At 40.8% G+C, this 18381-nt stretch overlaps 4 protein-coding genes and 2 non-coding genes across 6 annotated transcripts; 4 read left to right on the top strand and 2 right to left on the bottom strand.

The window, feature by feature from the left end:
- Positions 1-123: 123 nt before the first annotated feature.
- RPS1 (ribosomal protein S1) lies at positions 124-3088 on the bottom strand. Its single transcript, XM_021953155.2, has 7 exons — positions 2706-3088; positions 2038-2313; positions 1782-1862; positions 1210-1491; positions 1011-1121; positions 640-726; positions 124-400 (listed from the first exon to the last, which is right to left on the bottom strand). Exons 1-7 carry the CDS (start codon positions 2997-2999, stop codon positions 293-295), a joined length of 1239 nt encoding a protein of 412 aa, XP_021808847.2. The 5' UTR covers positions 3000-3088; the 3' UTR covers positions 124-292.
- A 710-nt stretch (positions 3089-3798) lies between these two features.
- Positions 3799-3869, top strand: TRNAG-GCC (transfer RNA glycine (anticodon GCC)). The gene has a single exon. It is a non-coding gene; the product is annotated as a tRNA-Gly (tRNA).
- Positions 3870-3959: 90 nt separating this feature from the next.
- Positions 3960-4030, top strand: TRNAG-GCC (transfer RNA glycine (anticodon GCC)). The gene has a single exon. It is a non-coding gene; the product is annotated as a tRNA-Gly (tRNA).
- A 3374-nt stretch (positions 4031-7404) lies between these two features.
- Positions 7405-9756, top strand: LOC110752249 (galactinol synthase 2). Its single transcript, XM_021952862.2, has 4 exons — positions 7405-7865; positions 8586-8906; positions 9009-9143; positions 9273-9756. Exons 1-4 carry the CDS (start codon positions 7575-7577, stop codon positions 9522-9524), a joined length of 999 nt encoding a protein of 332 aa, XP_021808554.1. The 5' UTR covers positions 7405-7574; the 3' UTR covers positions 9525-9756.
- Positions 9757-15535: 5779 nt separating this feature from the next.
- Positions 15536-16975, top strand: LOC110752455 (stress-response A/B barrel domain-containing protein HS1). The gene is made up of 2 exons (XM_021953115.2): positions 15536-15764; positions 16629-16975. Exons 1-2 carry the CDS (start codon positions 15625-15627, stop codon positions 16816-16818), a joined length of 330 nt encoding a protein of 109 aa, XP_021808807.1. The 5' UTR covers positions 15536-15624; the 3' UTR covers positions 16819-16975.
- On the bottom strand, positions 16917-17803 carry PMEI2 (pectin methylesterase inhibitor 2). Its single transcript, XM_021952442.1, has 2 exons — positions 17300-17803; positions 16917-16925 (listed from the first exon to the last, which is right to left on the bottom strand). The coding sequence occupies exons 1-2, from the start codon at positions 17801-17803 to the stop codon at positions 16917-16919; spliced, it is 513 nt and encodes a 170-aa protein (XP_021808134.1).
- Between the last annotated feature and the right edge of the window lie 578 nt (positions 17804-18381).

Here is an 18381-nt window from a genome sequence, read left to right as displayed (position 1 = left end):
ATACCTAGAAAAAAAACAAAGCCTGTTTGGTCGATATACATCCTAAAAATCATACAGAAGTTTTGTTGCTTGGCTTGGCCACACAAGTACAGAATTATGATTTATGAGCCACACTTGCAATCATTTTGAAAGCTACATATATATTCAAAATGAATAACAAATATAAACAGTTTGGTTAAAGCAATGCGATTTTGAATTAGCATTGCAGGCAGACTGGGGTATGTGCTTTTACAACAATTTCTACAAGAAAATTTCAGCAGGAAAAACCCCAAAATGCTGAAGAACTTTTGTCTCACTCGGTCACCTCAGCCGGGGGAACATCACTCAAATCTAAACCCTCTACTGGCAAGTCTGAAGTAAGCGGACCCAAGATCCCATCAGAGCTGAGGGTTAATCCACTCTGCAAATTAAGGACAGACGCATGGTTAAGTTAATAAAAATGAGAACTTTCAAGATTAAACACTTTTTGACGCAATTGAAATGAAACGTAAAATTTTCCCATTGGATGGCTCCTTTCATCCGTCCGAAAAGCTGATTTAAGTCAATCCAATTTTGATTTCCTAATCTACCCTTCTTTTTTCCATTTTATATTCAGATCAAGTCATATAACCTATTATAAGGAAATAACGCAGCAAGTACCTCAGGCTGGAAACGGAGCATGTCTGCACGAGCCATAGCTTCTGCTTGAGCAATTCTCTGCCTGAATGTCTGCGCCATCTCCTCCGCCTATTGGAACAAATCACAAACATATATACAGTCATTTATCTGGTTTCAGGAAAGCTAACTAGTGTACAATTACGTTAAATATTAGGAGAAGAGGGAAACACATGATAAAACTTTAGCTTTTCCTGTCCTGTCAGACTACAAGATTATAAGACCATGTTCACTACGAGAAATTACTATGGGGCAAAAAACACAACAAGAAGACAAGACCGACCTTCACTACTAGAATTAACTATCCAGTAAGTGCAACTAGTAAAGATCTTTGGAGTTTATTATCCAGAAAATACCTTCTCAAAGACAAGCTTTGGATTGCGAATCATATCTCCAGGAGTAGGTTCTAACTTCTTGGTAGAAAGACTTACACGGCCTCTCTCACGGTCATGGCTCAATATCATGACCTACACAAAGAGTAGCAGTTTAGAAATGCTTAACAGAGTGGAAAAAAAATTCTCAACCAATAACTTGCCTAGGATATAGTATCTATACCTTGAGGGTGTCACCAGGTTGGAGAACTGTTGCAATATCAGAGACTCGGTCATGACTGATCTGACTAACATGAAGTAAGCCGTTGATTCCACCAATGTCAATAAAGGCACCATATGGCTTCAGGCTTTGAACAGTTCCCAGGACAACTGATCCAATTCCAAGCTGCGCTTGGTTGTCTGCCATGGCCTTACGGTTGCTGAGGACAAGCCTGGACTGTTCTTCATCAACCTCCACAAACTTCAGAGGAATCTCTTTATCAAGAAGCTCTTCTGCCGTTGATTTCTAAGATATGCAAAAGTAAATGTGACAAACTCAGATACTGAAACATTAAGGACTAAAAGTGATTAAAATTTGGAACTATGCTAGTGACAGCTGAATGCAGGATTGAAAACAATTCCGGGAGAAAGAAGCGAAAAATGTAATGGAGAATCACTGCCTGTTCATTTTGGCTATGATTACTTACAAGTTACAACTGTATTATTTTACCACACAAGAAAATGCAATCAGAAAGTAGCGTAAATATCAAGCTAAGAAGACGCTTGGAAGTTTAGAAGCCAGGTTAAAGAACTAACTGTTGATATCTGTGAGAAAGGAACAAAACCTCTAAGGCCTTCCACCACAGCCACCACTCCACCTTTGTTCGCACCAACAACCTGCATAAATACATTTTAACAGAGCTTTCTAAGAATATATAGAATAAATAACACGTGAATTTGTCTGCAAAGATGACGAAGAAATTTGTCTGGAAGACTACAATTTTTTTTTTCTTTTTTAAGCTTCAAATATACAAGAACTCCAGGGAAGGAACCAAGACAAGCAGATACCCACCTTACCCTTGACAACAACATCCTCAGCTTGGAGCTGTCTACATCTTTCCCATGCAAGGTCATACTGGATAGACTTTAAACTCAAAATCAAGCTATCGTCAGCTTCATTTTCACCAATAATCACAAACTCCTCTCTCACTCCAGGAACTATGCCCACTTCTTCTACACTCTTTATTTTGTGAATGCATGCCTCTTGCACAGGCAAGTACGCCGAAGACTTTGCAGTAATGTCGACTAATGCTCCATAGTTATCTATATTGAAAACTGTACCCTTTACCTGATAAAGAAAAAGAAATGCAGATGCACAAAGTTAACAAATTATCTTCCATGGAATCACAAAGACTACGCAGTAACGGTTACTCACTCAAGCTCACATTGACAAGCTATAGGCTAAGTGAAAAAAAATCTCAAATCCATATAATAAATAAACTTACATAACCACCAACAAACTAGTGCCCATTTCTACAACTTTATACAACTTTAAAAGATAGAAGAGAAATAAAAAAGAGTTCTTTTGGGTATGCTTAACGTGAGCCCAATAACAGTCAGAGACCCAGTGTCAAATTTGACATACAGACATGTAATTTCTTCATTTGAGCTCATACCCATTAAACCATTTTCACTTAAACTCAAAGGAAAAGAAAAAGAAACAAACTTTACAAGACAGACCTTAGTTCCAATCTCAGAATTGAAGTCATACTTCTCCAGAGCGGAGTAAAAAGAGTCGAGATTGAAAGAGACGCCTTCCATGGGGGCAGTACGACACCGTTCGTGGGCATCTTCGAAGAGTTCTTTGAGCTTGAGGCGCTCTTTGGTCTGTGCGTTGGAAATGGCCACAGCTGAGACTATGGGAAGCAAACCCGGCATTTTGTTTTGCTTTGGAAAGACTGATGGCTTTGAGAGCCGAGAGGTTGAGAGTGGCGGGCATCTCAAGCCTGTGAATTGTTGAGCCAAAGACGCCATGTCTCTGCTTCTCTATCGCTCACAGTGCTTTTGAGGAAATTGAACGCTTTTGGTCTCGCTTAGATAAGGCAGTGGTGATTTGGAGAGAGAGAGAGTACTTGCATGGATAATGTGATTATGTTGAATTCCATGGGTCAAGATGAAATTAGGCCCATTGAAATTTATCAAGATCCCTTTTTGGGCCCATCATCCCAATTAAAGACTTTTTTATTGAGGTGCTATTAAGAAATTGGTCCACAACACAAGGGAAGATTGGACCATGTTCCCATATTATTGATCGAGTCCCTTCAATCATTGGGTGTTTCTAATAACATAAATGAACCCTAAGATTTAATTAGAGCACCCATCATTGTTCTTTTACCATAGAGTAGAATTCGAAATCGAGGTCTCATCTAGAAAAGTGAAAACAATTACAAATGGATCAATAATAAGTTGGTTTTGTGCACTCATACTAAGAGAGTGGAATGTTCCATCATTATTTATTTGGCTAATAACATACTTTTAACGAGCTCATTGGAGATGCTCTTAATATTGTTTATGCTTATCACCAATCATCTCGCATCAAATTACCACCAACCCTCTATTTAATCTTAACCTTCATTTATGTACTCTCATTGTCCTCTTTTGTTGCCCAATCTATAACTTCTTTCAACCCTTTCTTGTTATCTTCCCTCGGTTTCAGAAACTGCTAAATCTAGCTCTTGTTTTCTAGTAGCTAATAAACCGTTTCATCAAAAAATAACTAAAAAAACGGGAAACAAACATTAAATACCATAATACTGATAGTGATATGCGAGCAGCACCAGTGGTCTAGTGGTAGAATAGTACCCTGCCACGGTACAGACCCGGGTTCGATTCCCGGCTGGTGCATTTGTAACTTTTTATCATTTTTTAAAAAGAATTTTAAATCATTTTTCAGCCACTTATTAAAACAAAATAATACGCCGACATTGCAGAAAAGCACCAGTGGTCTAGTGGTAGAATAGTACCCTGCCACGGTACAGACCCGGGTTCGATTCCCGGCTGGTGCAAATTTATTTTTTTATCATTTTTTCGTAAAATTATTACTCAAATTTTCACTTTTTAGTTTTTGTTTTTTTGCCAAAGTTAAGAAGAGTGAGGGCGAAACTCACACACGCGTATCATAGGAGCATAAACCCTCGAACCACCCTTGGGAGCACACCAAAGACCTGTGCCAATTCAACCAACACCCTAAAGCTTTCACTTTAATTAACGTTTTTCTTTCTTTTTAGTAAGTGTTTTCTAATAAGGAAAAATCGAAACATCGTAATCCTGGAAGATCACAACCCATAGTTTTCTTACCAAACTTTGAGTGCATCTCCAATAATAATTCACCTAATTTACTGGAAGCAATGTCAAAAAGAAAAAGGTAAATTTGTTTAAATCAAATCTTCTTATAAATTGGAAAGTTATTTCCACGAAAATTTGTATACATTTTATCAACGTTCCACATAATGCAAGTAAATCCTTTTTTACTACACTAAAAAAGGGCACAGAAATTTTGGAATTTATACATTATCCTCAACCTACCCAAAGCAACACTTATATGATTCTCCACGTATGCGATATATAGTTTTCAGCTGCAATGATCTCATTCGTTTAAAGGCCAAAGCAACTATATCATGTTATGCTTTCTCTTCTCCTTCTACTTTGTACAGCTTCCAAATCTCAGAATAAATAAATAAATAAAGCATGGAGAATTATTCAGGCTGATTCCCATGATTTTGTGTCACCATGTACACTTGTTCGCAGGATACAAGTATAGAGTATATACATGTCCAGGAGCCAAACCAAAGAATAAAACGAATGTGACGTTTTTTCTTCTTTTAATTTATAGAAAAAAGAAAATGATATATTTTATTGCATGAGTATTTTACATGGATTCAGTGGCGGATCCAGGATTGAAAAGCCAACTGGGTGGAGCTTACGTAGTAAACTCAACGATACGAGTGAATTTCATTAATAAGCAGAAAAATATACTCCTAGTCAGGGGGACATAATGAGTCTTACCCTCAAATGCATCAATACATAAATAAAAGCTTAACAACAAAAACAAAAACCACAAGTAATTTCAACGAAATCACAAAATTTTAATTCAATCCCTACGTAAATCCTAGAATACTCAATTTTAAAATAAAACTATAATTAAAGATTTAGAAAAATTAGATAATTAGAAAATACTTTTTGTTGTAGAAAGTAGATGAAAATATATTGCCAAGTTGTCCACTGCCCAGCCAAGATAACATGAAGATGCAACAAATAGAGGGGTAAAGAAGATGTTGTTGCCGTCGAATTGCTATAGAATAGAAGAGATAAACAAGTTGATGTGATATAAAGAAGAGAGTAAAGATATGAGACCACTTCCTCTTGGATGGGCAACATGTGTATTGAGTTAGCTTTTAATTTTTTAAATTTGGGGCTGCCCTTATAGCATTTGGAGGTTTTAAAAATTAAAAAAAACTTTGTGATGGGCGGGCACCCATCCTGCCCTGTGCATAGATCCACCACTGCATGGATCCTAAGCCTCTACATTGTGCCAACTCCAATCAATTAATAAGATCGAAACCAACTATAGAATTATTATTTATTATTTAAAATTATCTGTTTAAGTTGGTTAGTTACTAAACTAAACCCTTTATAAAATGTTATCGTTTCGTTTGCTCATGACTTTACCTTAATTTGGTTCAACCGATATGCCAAAAAAAAAAGTGCTTGCAGATTTCAATATGTGTTTGGTTCAAATCAAAACGACTTGCTCCACAACAACTAGTATATGTAATGAGCTGTAGTAAACGACAATAGCTAGGGATCTTCAGCTTTTGTGCATATTATCATATACTATCTTTGCAATGGCAAACTGATCGATCTCTCCACTACGGGTGTTTCAACCGTGTGGAACATTTTGTTCTTCAAAAACAAAAACAAAAAGATATTCCTCTGAGTAGCCTTTTGCTTTGATCTTCTTTTGCTTGTTTGTGTACAAGTCAAAATTTGATTCTTTACCAAAGCAATATGTCTTCCCCTAATTTTGATGGAGGAGTTTTCGTGGGAGAAAAGTAGAATGTTATTAAGAGCTCATTTGAGAGTGATTCTGGATAGACCAATAGCTTAAAATCACTTAAAGTAATTATATTGAGAAGCATGTGGGATGTGCTTTTCCCCATAAGTGATTCTGGCCCTCCTAAAATCACTTTCAGACGAACTCTTAATACTTCAAATTTACAATTCAAGTATACAAAATATACTTTGAGAATTTCTTTTGCTTTTGTCCCGTATTAAGTTGTATATTGGTTTGTGCTTGAACTATCCCTATTATGGCTCAAGGTGAAAAGTATTATTAAAAAATATTGACTCATTTTTGAAAACTGACTCTTTTTGCATGAGAAAAAAAAAAGTGATTTGCACACTCCCCTCCATCTCCGGTGAACTCAACCTATCTTGACTAAAGCAAAAAAAAAACCGTGTAAAAGATCCATGCAAAATGGTTTGCCTTCTAAGAAATGATTTTTGGCTAGTATATTTTTCATTTTAGACCATTAATTTTAAGCATAAAACCCAATTTATTTTTATCTTACTGGTTTTTAATTAAAAATAAGTTGATTAAAGATAAATCTCATACGATTACGGGGTGTAGTTAAAAGTTAGAACCGCAAGTATGTTTGCTATCTAGAAGAATCTTACTCAATTAAGGTAAAACATTATTGTTGGTACCTAAATGGAAAAGGAAAAAACATTAAACCGATTGAATCTGAACTTGTATCTTTTTAAGCTTCAACTAGAAAGAATTGAAATTGATTTCCGATATTTAGTTATGGAATTAATTCCCGAAATGATCAGAAAATCTCTAAAACCTAGTCACTCAAGATCCTAAAGTTGATCGAGGATAAAAAAATAATGATTTCCTGATCGGTACGTATTAACTTCTCCTCAACAAAAAAATAAAAATAAAAAAATAGAGGGGAACCTTTTTTTTTTCTTTTTTTTGGGGTCAAACGTTAGGGAAATGTACGTCATAAGCGCAGTACATATACAAGCCTCAACGGCCAGAACCAACACCATAGCTTCAAAGAGAAGAAAATTATGACATATGGTAAGCATCCTTAAATAAGAATTTCTGCTGTTTATTAAGGAAAAGATTATTTAGTATCAAACCCTAACTTTCAGCACATATATATGATCAAATATTATAAAAAATAAAATAATTATTAAATATGAGTGAGTGATGTGCTGAAACAGGATCTCAAAGTTGAGAGCCTCATGCAAACAGTCCAATCTCTCTATTTTGTTGCCACGTAGGTGCTGATAAATAAAAAAAGGTTACACAGAATCATGTACACTCGACTCAAGCTTTTTCCAGACTTGGCATTTTCCCATATCAAATGCCACCGCATCAAACATTCATGCCTCTATATAAACTCATCTCTACTTCTTCAATATCCTCAATAAATCTTCAGCATCCAATTTTCTTGATCTTCTGCTTTCCAAAACCCCCCTCTCAAATAATTTTCTGCTTTGTTCTGTGTTTTTTTCTCTCTTTCTTTTTTATCCAAAGATATGTCGGCTGCAGATACAAAAGAACCAAAGAGGGCCTATGTGACCTTCTTGGCTGGAAATGGAGACTATTGGAAAGGTGTGGTTGGCCTGGCCAAGGGCCTTAGGAAGACCAAATCTGCATACCCGCTTGTGGTGGCCGTCCTGCCTGATGTTCCTGAGGAGCATCTTCAGATTCTTGAATCTCAAGGATGCATTGTGCGCCATATTGAGCCTGTCTACCCTCCTGAAAGCCAAACCCAATTTTCCATGGCTTATTATGTCATCAACTACTCAAAGCTTCGTATTTGGGAGGTACCAAACTAATAAACCTTGTGTGTTATTGTTTTGTTTAGTGGTACATATTATATCTTATGTCGGTCTGCCGATTTAAACCTTTAAGATTAAGTTTTGCATAATTCGTTATTCAAACCTACTGACTGACACTCCGTTAACATAACTTATTGCATTATTACGCAAGTTGATTTGATTTAATAACATTCGGTTTGTACTTCAGAACATAACATACCGGACCACCCACTTAAACCATGCATATAAACACAATTAAATTTCGCATAATTCATATTGTTCAAAACCGACCGACACTTTTTTTTGGGTCCCACCTAGACACTTTGTCAACATAACTTATCACACTATTACGCATGATCATTTGGTTTAGTAACATCCTATTTGTATTTAGGACATGACATACCGGATCACTGATTTAAACCATACATATGAACAAAGTTTCGCATGATTATTGAAACGGATCAACACTTTTTCAAAATAACTTGTCAAAGTATTATGCATGATCATTTGGTTTAGTAACTTCCGGTTTGTACTTCATATTTTGGGTTCAAATCTCATGTACATCGATAGTGTTGTTAAATAAATAAAACATGTTACTCTATTTGGAAAGAGAAAATTTTCCCTTAATAGATTGATTTACCAGTCATGAGTGCATTTCAATCATGCAAGTTAACTATGTACCATATATGTAAATGAATGAACTCGAGTATATGTATACATTTGTAGTTTGTGGAGTATGAGAAGATGATATACTTGGATGGAGACATACAAGTGTTTGAGAATATCGATCACCTTTTCGACATGCCGGAGGGTTATTTTTATGCTGTGATGGATTGCTTTTGTGAGAAGACATGGAGTAAGAGTCCTCAGTATAAGATTGGATACTGCCAGCAGTGCCCTGAGAAGGTTCAATGGCCAGCCGACTTGGGCTCACCACCACCACCTTACTTCAATGCTGGCATGTTTGTCTATGAGCCTCGTCTTCTGACTTACTATGATCTCTTAGAGACCCTCAAAGTCACCACTCCTTCCTCATTTGCCGAGCAGGTAATTATAATCCAATACGATCCTCTGCTTGTATTTTCTCTGTTGATTTCATCCTTATAACTCGGCTAGGGATTTTTGAAAATTAATTTTGATGATGTGCAGGACTTTTTGAACATGTTCTTCAAGGATGTATACAAGCCTATCCCACCTGTATACAATCTTGTATTGGCTTTCTTGTGGCGCCACCCTGAAAATGTGGACATTGACCAAGTGAAGGTTGTTCATTACTGTGCTGCGGTATGTGATAATCAAAACACATCTCATCTATATACATATACAAAAATGTTCTCTAAGTAGACTGTCTGGCGATATATAAATATTTATCTGAAAAGAGAATGTTGCGCATACTATAATATGTTGGTGCAGGGATCAAAGCCATGGAGGTACACAGGAGAGGAAGAGAATATGGAGAGAGAAGACATAAAGATGGTGGTGAAGAAGTGGTGGGATATTTATGAGGACCCGTCACTGGATTATCTTAAGAATAATGATGATGATGATGATGATGATGAAATTGTGGTGAAGGCAGACGAGCATGTAAAGGTTGGACCACCCTTCATTGATGTAATATCGGAGACCGATGCTGTTGACCAAAGGAGTGCACCATCTGCCGCTTGATTTGGTTAATTACTACTTAATTAAGGGATTAATTAGTAGCCCTTTAATTAGGCTCCCAGACATATTATGTATGAACTAAATATATATATGGATATGAAGTGCATGGGATTATGGATAAAAAACTACCAACTTGTATAGTGTAGGAAACTACACTTCTATAGTGTGTAAGTCGTGGGTTGTGTTTGTAATGTGACCCGATCAGTTTGCAATAATACAGTCCTATATTGCACTATTTAGAGTTTTATTCTGATTTATTTACCTTTTTTTGTTATTTACTTTTTTTTTTTGGTCTTAAACCATGAGGTGGTCCTGGATGGACCCCAACTATGGGTGGCACCTTTAAGCCTTAACCACAATCCAGACTAATCCCCACTCACACCGGATCGGCCTGTAAGGGGTAAAGTGTTGGCCAAAGTGATGACTCCGTACGAGAGCAGGGATCGAACCCCTGACCTCTCTTAAGGAATGAAAGTGCCGAACCACTCACACCAACCACCTTGGTTGTTATTTGTTTGTACCATATCTGACCCTCCACTCGTACAACGACACGTGGATCTTATAAATTCGCCCAAGCACCCAAGGCCTCGGACAATCGGCATCGGCCACCGATGGCATTGTCTCAAAGCTGCGAACAGCCACTACGAGCCCAACTCGTCTACAATTGGCATCCCCTACCGATTGTAGAGAATCAACCTCGAAGTACCCGCCCAAAATATCTAAAGACTCGTGTCGACCTCAGAAGGCCCTCCCACGAGTCCCACATCGAAAATGAGCACTAAGAGCATACTAAATGTCCTCTATAAATAGGCCCCTCCACTACAATACAGGGGTAAGACTTTTCAGCTTGACTTTTATACTTCTATATGGTCAACAGCAAGAGCTCTTAAAACAACAAACTTACTTCGGCATCGGAGGGTCTTAGGCTGGTTTCACACCGGTTCCATAGACCTTACGAGTCTCGACTTCTTTCTATTCAGGATCGGCATCCAAGGACAGGAAGAATCGGCATCCAACATCCAATCGATCTCTCGATCGTCCATCCTACTTGTAAGTTGCACTCATCTCCATCTGTTCAGTTTTTAGTGCCAACAGATTGGCGCCGTCTGTGGGAAACGCTTATCGATCAACCCATATCTCAAAACAAAAGAACTCTGAGACCAAAAAATGAATCCATCTTCGGCCCTCCCTACCGATGGCCCCATCCTCGGCCTCGGTGGCGAGCCAAGTATAGCTCCCTTGCTTCAGACACCTGCTCGACCGATCACCCTGGAGGCTCGCATGGAGACCCTACAACAGGATATGGCAAGAATACAGGAGCACAACAATGTTCTCGCCTCTAAACTGGATGACACCCAGAGGCAGCTGCATCAACAACAAACACTCTCCGCCCAGTTGCAGAACGATCGGGAACCAACCACACAGCTTCGGCAGGAAAAATCGTTTAAAAGCGTACGAAAGCCCACTTTCCAGGATAGAGGGAAGCAGCAGGCCGCGAACGGACCGACTGTCTCCCGAAGACTGTTCGTGCCCACTCCAAAGGAGCGCCATCCCGAATATCGTGTTTACTCTGATTGCCGCGAGAGGATCAACGATCGGCGGAGGGAACGGCAGTCCTCGCCCATCCAGGTCCGGGCGAAGCTCGACGATCCACGCCTGGAGGTACTTGGACCAAAATCCCCCCTACGCCAGAGGTACAGTGCGATCGGCCTGGAAGAGACGGACGAATCAGATTATGTTCCAACATCTCCAGGAACCACAATCTCATCGGCAGGGCCCTCTGCACAATGCCACAGCCACCGATCGAACCAGGACAACGATCGGCGAAAAGGAAATTACGAGAAAAGCCCCAGCCGAACGGCAGACCAAGGAAGGCGAGGTCACAATGCTGACCAACGCACAGAGAACCGAGCGGTCGAGCCCTTTGGTGACGATCTTCCATCTACCGATCCGACTATTCGTCTCCTCCTACAGAAGATGAATCGCATCGAGAAGGAACAAGACTAGGCTCGGACACCAACATGGGGAACGGTGCAGCCAGGGCCATTCACCAATCGAATCCGGACATTCAGACACGAGAAAGAGGTCCAAGCACTCCGCATATCGTTCTATTCGGGGGTGGAAGATCCCGTTACCCACATTCATACCTTCCAATCAGCTTTGGGTTGCAAAGGACTGACGGACGAAGGCCAATGTTTGCTATTCCCCTCCACCCTGACCGGAGCCGCTCTGAATTGGTTCTATCGAATGGAGCCAGATACGGTTGACACCTTTGATCAGTTGAAGCAAACCTTCCTCAACCATTTTATGATTCAGACCGATCGCCTGTATTCTGCCGATGACCTCTACACCGTTCGGCAGCAGGACGATGAGCCGTTGAGAGAGTATGCGGCTAGGTTCAGCCACGAGTATTCCCGATGCCCAGAAACTGACGACAGGGCAGCCTTCCACGCCTTCAAAAGCGGCCTTCGGTCGTCTCAGTTTCAGTATCTAGTCCACAGCAGCAACTGGACCACCTACTCCGAATTAATGAAACAGGCGGCTATCCACGCCAAGGCCGAGCACTTCAACTCCAAGGGATCGGCTTCGACCCTAATAAACAAAATGGCGTCGACCGATCAGCCTCCAACGCAAAACTACGACCGATTCCCTGTCGACCGATCGGCAAACCAGGCCCCCTACTGAACGGCACCCCCTGTCCCTGCTTTTTCCACTCAGCGAAATAAGCGGAAGGACAACTTCCGGGATCGGCAGGACAACAACAAGAAGGGCAACCACAAGGGGAATCAATCCTCCTCTCAACGATAACTCCGGGTGCCGATTCCCAATCACCGGAGACAATCACTCGACGCTTACGCCACGTCTTTTGAGAGCTCGGCACCCCCACCACAAAGTGCCCACGCTGCCCTGTCGAGAGACAGTTGGACTGAACCCACCCTCCATGATCGGCACTCTTTGCCCTCGTCACCCTGTACAGCTGGGCGAACTGTTCGTAGCTTGGCTCCCCCTCACCAGCCAAGCTGAACGCCGTAATCGTCCCGAGCAGCGTAATCCAAAAGTTTGGGTTATACTACCCTGGTGCATAACCGATCGCCGCCAGGATCTTCTGCACCGAATGCCTTAACGGCAGCCGAAGGCCATGCTTAAAAACGTCCGTGAAGACGACCACCCCCTTGTCATTGTCACTAAGCGACTCTAAGGGCTCCGGAATTCGCATCCCTACCGATTCCGGAATATTGTACTCCGACCGAATCTTAGCCAACTCGGATTCGGTCAGTGTGTTCGGCTCTAAGTCATCTACTCCGAACACAGGTTCCGTGGGCTTCGCCATCGGGATCCGTTGCCTACCCCTGACAACCGTCAGCACCCCTTCCCCTGGAACGGCAACAGAGACGCCACCCCCATCGGCTTCACGACCCGAAGTCGAAGGCTCACCACCCCCAGGCACTCTCGTTGAAGTGCCCCCAGCCTCGGCACGCTCTCCTGCCCCCTCCACTATCTCACAGCTCGAAGAGCTAGCAGATTCAGAACTCCCACTCTCTTCGGCAGAACTCCCCGAGGATGACTCATCCTCGTATGCCCTCGGACTACGCCTACGCTCGGATTCGGTATCTGACATCTACAAACAACACACGAACGTACACTAAGGGCTATGCTAGAATCCAAATCCTATTCTACCTCCTAAAAACACTATGTTCATGCGTGTTCATGCTCGTTCATACATTGTTCAAACATAAATTCTTGAAATTCAACACTTTGATCCATGGGAATATAAAAACACGGCAACATACCTTGTTTACACGATGGCTCAAGCTCGCCGGAAATCGCCTCCGCCTTGTTCAACCTCGCCGGAAATCGCCTGCTCAGCCTTCGCACGGTTGCCGGAAATCGCCTCTCACAAGCTCTCTTTTCTCTCAAAATTTCCAAGTATTTGAACTCTCGTCTCCTCCTCACATTTATAAAGCCGATTTAGCATCGGGATACGAAACGACGCGGCTCTTCACAGCCATGCCGACACGTGTCACGCATGCATGGGGGAGACCAAACGTCAGTTGCAACGCTTCCAATCCTCATAGACGCTTCAACTTCCCGAACGTGGCAGATCTAGCCACCTTCGAGCACAACTCCACTAACGAACGGCAGGCGCACATTGATGAGTCTTCACTCACCTCTCGTGCCGAACGGCAGGCGCACATTGATGAGTTCTCACTCACCTCTCGTGCCGAATGGCAGGCGCACATTGATGAGTCTTCACTCACCTCTCGTGCCGAACGGCAGGCGCACATTGATGAGTTCTCACTCACCTCTCGTGCCGAACGGTAGGCGCACATCGATGAGTTTTCACTCACATCTCGCGCCGAACGGCAGCCGCATATTCATGAGTTTTCACTCACCCCTTGCAACAATCGGCACATCATGCCGTCTCTTATCCAAGCTCACTCCCTTAGGCACTTGGGGGACTACATACCACCATCGGCAATTATGGGACCATTGTGTCCGGGTCAGAATGCCGAATACACATTCAAGTCCCCAACCGAGAAGCTTCTCAATCGGCAACTTGGGGGACTACTGTTTGTACCATATCTGACCCTCCACTCGTACAACGACACGTGGTTCTTATAAATTCGCCCAAGCACCCAAGGCCTCGGACAATCGGCATCGGCCACCGATGGCATTGTCTCAAAGCTGCGAACAGCCACTACGAGCCCAACTCGTCTACAATCGGCATCCCCTACCGATTGTAGAGAATCAACCTCGAAGTACCCGCCCAAAATATCTAAAGACTCGTGTCGACCTCAGAAGGCCCTCTCACGAGTCCCACATCGAAAATGAGCACTAAGAGCATACTAAATGTCCTCTATAAATAGGCCCCTCCACTACAATACAGGGGTAAGACTTTTCAGCTTGACTTTTATACTTCTATATGGTCAACAACAAGAGCTCTTAAAACAACAAACTTACTTCGGCATCGGAGGGTCTTAGGCTGGTTTCACACCAGTTCCATAGATCTTACGAGTCTCGACTTCTTTCTATTCAGGATCGGCATCCAAGGACAGGAAGAATCGGCATCCAACATCCAATCGATCTCTCGATCGTCCATCCCACTTGTAAGTTGCACTCATCTCCATCTGTTCAGTTTTTAGTGCCAACAATTCTAAAATAAATTTAATTTTTTTTTAAAAAAGCCTCTCGCAAGCGCGAAGAGGCTAGTAAATAATAAAAGTTAAACTTAAGTGCTTAAGAGCGTTTATTTATGTATTTATTTTTTTAGCATTGCTTTCCTCTTCTTTCCATGGAAGGAGGTATTCATACTTCATGCAAATCACAATTTGACACATATATAAAATATCCCAAAAATAATTCATAAAAACCACAGAAAGAGAAATCTCTACACATATATCAAACTGTAAGAGCACTTCCACCCGTTGTGCCATGGCAAAGGGTATGGGCAAGTAAGGGCAGACACCATTCATGTGAATAGTGACTGCCTTAATTTTTTTGATGCATTCCCACCCAATGCCATGGCAACCAATATTCACATGGGATATGAGAAGAGGAATTTGTATGGATTTTGGTGTGGGAAGTGAAGAACATGGCTAGGTATTCATAGAAAAAAAATTCAGAATTTTTTGGTATTTTTTTCAACTTTTTTAGTATTTTAATTGGTCGTTAACATCACACTTATGTTAGAATGACGTCAACTTGCTCAGGCAGTAGACCATGCAAATCTTGCCTTCAGGCTTGCCTAGTTTCATGGCCCGCTTCTTTCCATGGCAATTTTCCTTGGGTGGAGGTTGTTTTTGGAGCCTAGGCCATGGCAAAAGGGGATAGGGTAAAAGTGCTCTAATTGGCAGGAAAGTAGGAATTTTTACTTCTAAGAAAGGAGGCAAGTATTTTCAGCTCAGTTTTTGTGGTGGGTGCGTTATCTGATTATAAAAATATCCTATAATTTATAAATAATAATAAAAAAAGGAAAAAGAAAAAAGAAAATGGTTGGTACGTTTTATTTCTTTTTCATTGAGTAAGTAGGTGTGGAGTGGACTGCGGAGCGAGAAACATTAGAAAAAGGAGAAGATTCAGAAGACGGAAGTGACAGAGGAAGATGGAGGAATCGAAGGGAGTGGTGAAGCATGTATTGTTAACAAAGTTCAAAGAAGGAACCTCAGAGAATCAGATTGAGGAACTCACCAAAGGCTATGCAAAACTCGTCGATCTCATTGAACCCATGAAGTCCTTCCACTGGTACCCACTACCCAACCCTTTCCCTCTCCCATTTTTCTTCACACTAATCTCTGTTTTATATTGAGTTCAATTCTCAGATCTTCTTGGTAATTCATATTTCAAATTCTTAGATTGAATTTAAAGACTTGATGCATTTTGGTACCTGTCTTTAACCGCAATTTGTTAACCTGGGAAGTTATGTTCTAGCCAAATACACATATCTTGTGGTGTATTCACCTAATTTGTGTCCAGTATCCATCTTTCATTTTAAAACATAGTTTTTAGCTTATATTTTTTGTGTCACTTTGCGTTTCCTGAATCAGTGTGGGAGTCAGATGGGTCCTCAAAAGGCTAGATTTTTGGAAAACTTAGCACCCAATTTTCAAAAATAGCAACTTTTGTTGAAAATTTGATGCTTGAAAGGGGTTCAAGCATCAAATATTGGTTAAAGCTGCAGTTTTTGTCTTCAAAAAAAGGGTTATTTGTATTAGATTGGTAAATTTTTGTTATTTTTCGTGGAACTCAAAATGCTAGACCATCTTCTTATCACTCAGGTTCACTATTTTCATATTTGGCATATCACTCTGTGGTTCCTTGTATCGTCCCAAGAACATTTAGGATTATGACCCAAGACCGGAGCATCTAACTGAAATGCCAATCTTTTAACCTGAACAATTTCGTTAGCATTTCATAGATTATTAGACACGACTTTGTAGTTTTTGTTCATGTGTGGCCATGGAATTTTCCCAGACAGTGCCCCTGCACTTAAAGCTATCACCAAGATTTCTCAACAGTTAGATAAGTTGCAGTTAATTTTTGTTACTCAAGCAGTAGAATATGTGGTCTGCATAACTTCTTAATTATTCATTAATGTTTTGTAATCAGGGGAAAGGACGTGAGCATCGAGAACCTGCATCAAGGTTTCACTCATATCTTCGAGTCTACCTTTGAGAGTATGGAGGGTGTGGCGGAGTATGTAGCTCATCCTGCCCACGTTGATTTTGCAAATTTGTTCCTTTCCCATGTGGAGAAAGTCATCGTGTTCGATTACAAACCAACTACGGTTCGTATCTAAATTGGAAGGCCTATCAAAGGTGTCATATATCATGCTATTTCTCTGAACGGAACTTAATTTTCTATGTAAGAGTTTGATTTGGCTCTGTTCTATCCGATTTACGAACCCTATGTAAAATTCAATAATGAAAGAGATGAGCTAATGTTGTTCCAAGTCATTGCTTGCGTCTCAAATTTTCATTTCATTGCATTTGATTGTTTGAACTCTGTATTGAGGTTGATGCCAATTTATATTTTGTTGCTAAAATCTCCAATCTATAGAAACTGTCAAGCACGAGCTGCATATGGTTATTTCTTAAAGCAACCAAATTTGACATCCAGGACCTCAAAAGGGTACATAAAAGCATCAGTATGGTTGAAGCAGCATACGAGAGATAACTAAAACCATACTAGAATAGTCTGGGTTGTGGTTAAGGCTTAAAGGTGCCACCCATAGTTGGGGCCCATCCAGGACCACCTCATGGTTCAGACAAAAAAAAAACCATACTAGAAAGATCTAACAAATCCGGAGTATCTTGCCAGAGTGTTGATGGTTCAGCTGGTGGCTGCCTGAAGTTCTCTGCACACCCATTGAATTCTCCCAAGGCACCAGATGCTGCATCTCTTACACCACTATAGTCACCAAGCCCTACACTTTGCCTGGCTTGCTGGAAATCAGCAATGGCATCATTGTAATTGCTGGAACAAGATGTGTACCTTGCCCTCAACTGAGGATTGTCCGTACGTTTTTGCCACTGGACTAGGTGGTCTCTAGTGACTGTGGCATTAGAATTTGCCAAATCTACAGTGACATAGACAAGGCTGTGAAGAAGTGACTTCGTCACGCGGGGATCCGAACTCAGGACGTGTGAACAAAAAGAAGCGTTCAAGGTTTCAGAGCAAATAGAGTTTAGATCAAAGGCATGGGAGGGAGCCATAGCCAAGAAGGACATTAGCGCAATGCAAGCTATGGAGATTGAGGTTATGCTAAAGAAAGAAGAACCCATTTTTGTCAATTTCTTTGAAGCTTTTTTTCTTTGTTCTACAGAAGTGTTACAAGTGAGGTCAACGTTTGTCAAAGTCTTTCCAAGGTTAGTAATTAGTCATTGAATGCCTTGGTTAATATTCGGTGAAGAAACAGTGTATTCATGCATTTTACACCTGAATTGGGAATGGATGTATCTCGTGCAACTTCACCACCTAAGAATGTCGTGTGGTCTAATGGTGCTAAGTTTGTTGTACCTAAACAGGATTAGGCCACATTACACCATTAATAAACCAGGTCGAATTTTGGCAAAGGAAGATGAAGTTTGGTCGGTGTGCATTTTACCCATTTCTTTTACTCTTATGTCTTCTAAGTCATGTAGTTATGAAGTAGTAGCATTTCCACACCCAAAATTTTATTTCATAAACAAACTCTCGATTGTTTTTAAAGTCAATAGCTTGGTTTGACCCAAAAAACAAAGGTCAATAGCTTGGCCCAACAGACACAAAGCTATAGCACACGGGTTGGTATGAATTAATTTAGATCCAAATCAGTGATACGAGCGATATTGAAGTAATGAAGATTCAAAAATATGACCTC

Source organism: Prunus avium, chromosome 1, assembly GCF_965620075.1.
Source record: "Prunus avium chromosome 1, drPruAviu1.hap1.1, whole genome shotgun sequence".
NCBI lineage: Eukaryota > Viridiplantae > Streptophyta > Magnoliopsida > Rosales > Rosaceae > Prunus > Prunus avium.
This window is presented reverse-complemented; position numbering and strand designations above follow the sequence as displayed.

Bases quoted from the DNA above. Each gene is read 5' to 3' on its own strand.
- RPS1 (XM_021953155.2), bottom strand. From the start codon at position 2,999: ATGGCGTCTTTGGCTCAACAATTCACAGGCTTGAGATGCCCGCCACTC. The intron at 1,492-1,781 runs GTTAGTTCTTTA...TGCATATCTTAG, and splicing joins CTTTCTCACAGATATCAACA to AAATCAACGGCAGAAGAGCT. The intron at 401-639 runs GTACTTGCTGCG...CTTAATTTGCAG, and splicing joins TGCTCCGTTTCCAGCCTGAG to AGTGGATTAACCCTCAGCTC.
- LOC110752249 (XM_021952862.2), top strand. From the start codon at position 7,575: ATGTCGGCTGCAGATACAAAAGAACCAAAGAGGGCCTATGTGACCTTC. The intron at 7,866-8,585 runs GTACCAAACTAA...ATACATTTGTAG, and splicing joins CAAAGCTTCGTATTTGGGAG to TTTGTGGAGTATGAGAAGAT. The intron at 8,907-9,008 runs GTAATTATAATC...GATGATGTGCAG, and splicing joins CTTCCTCATTTGCCGAGCAG to GACTTTTTGAACATGTTCTT.
- LOC110752455 (XM_021953115.2), top strand. From the start codon at position 15,625: ATGGAGGAATCGAAGGGAGTGGTGAAGCATGTATTGTTAACAAAGTTC. The intron at 15,765-16,628 runs GTACCCACTACC...TTTTGTAATCAG, and splicing joins CCCATGAAGTCCTTCCACTG to GGGAAAGGACGTGAGCATCG.
- PMEI2 (XM_021952442.1), bottom strand. From the start codon at position 17,803: ATGGGTTCTTCTTTCTTTAGCATAACCTCAATCTCCATAGCTTGCATT.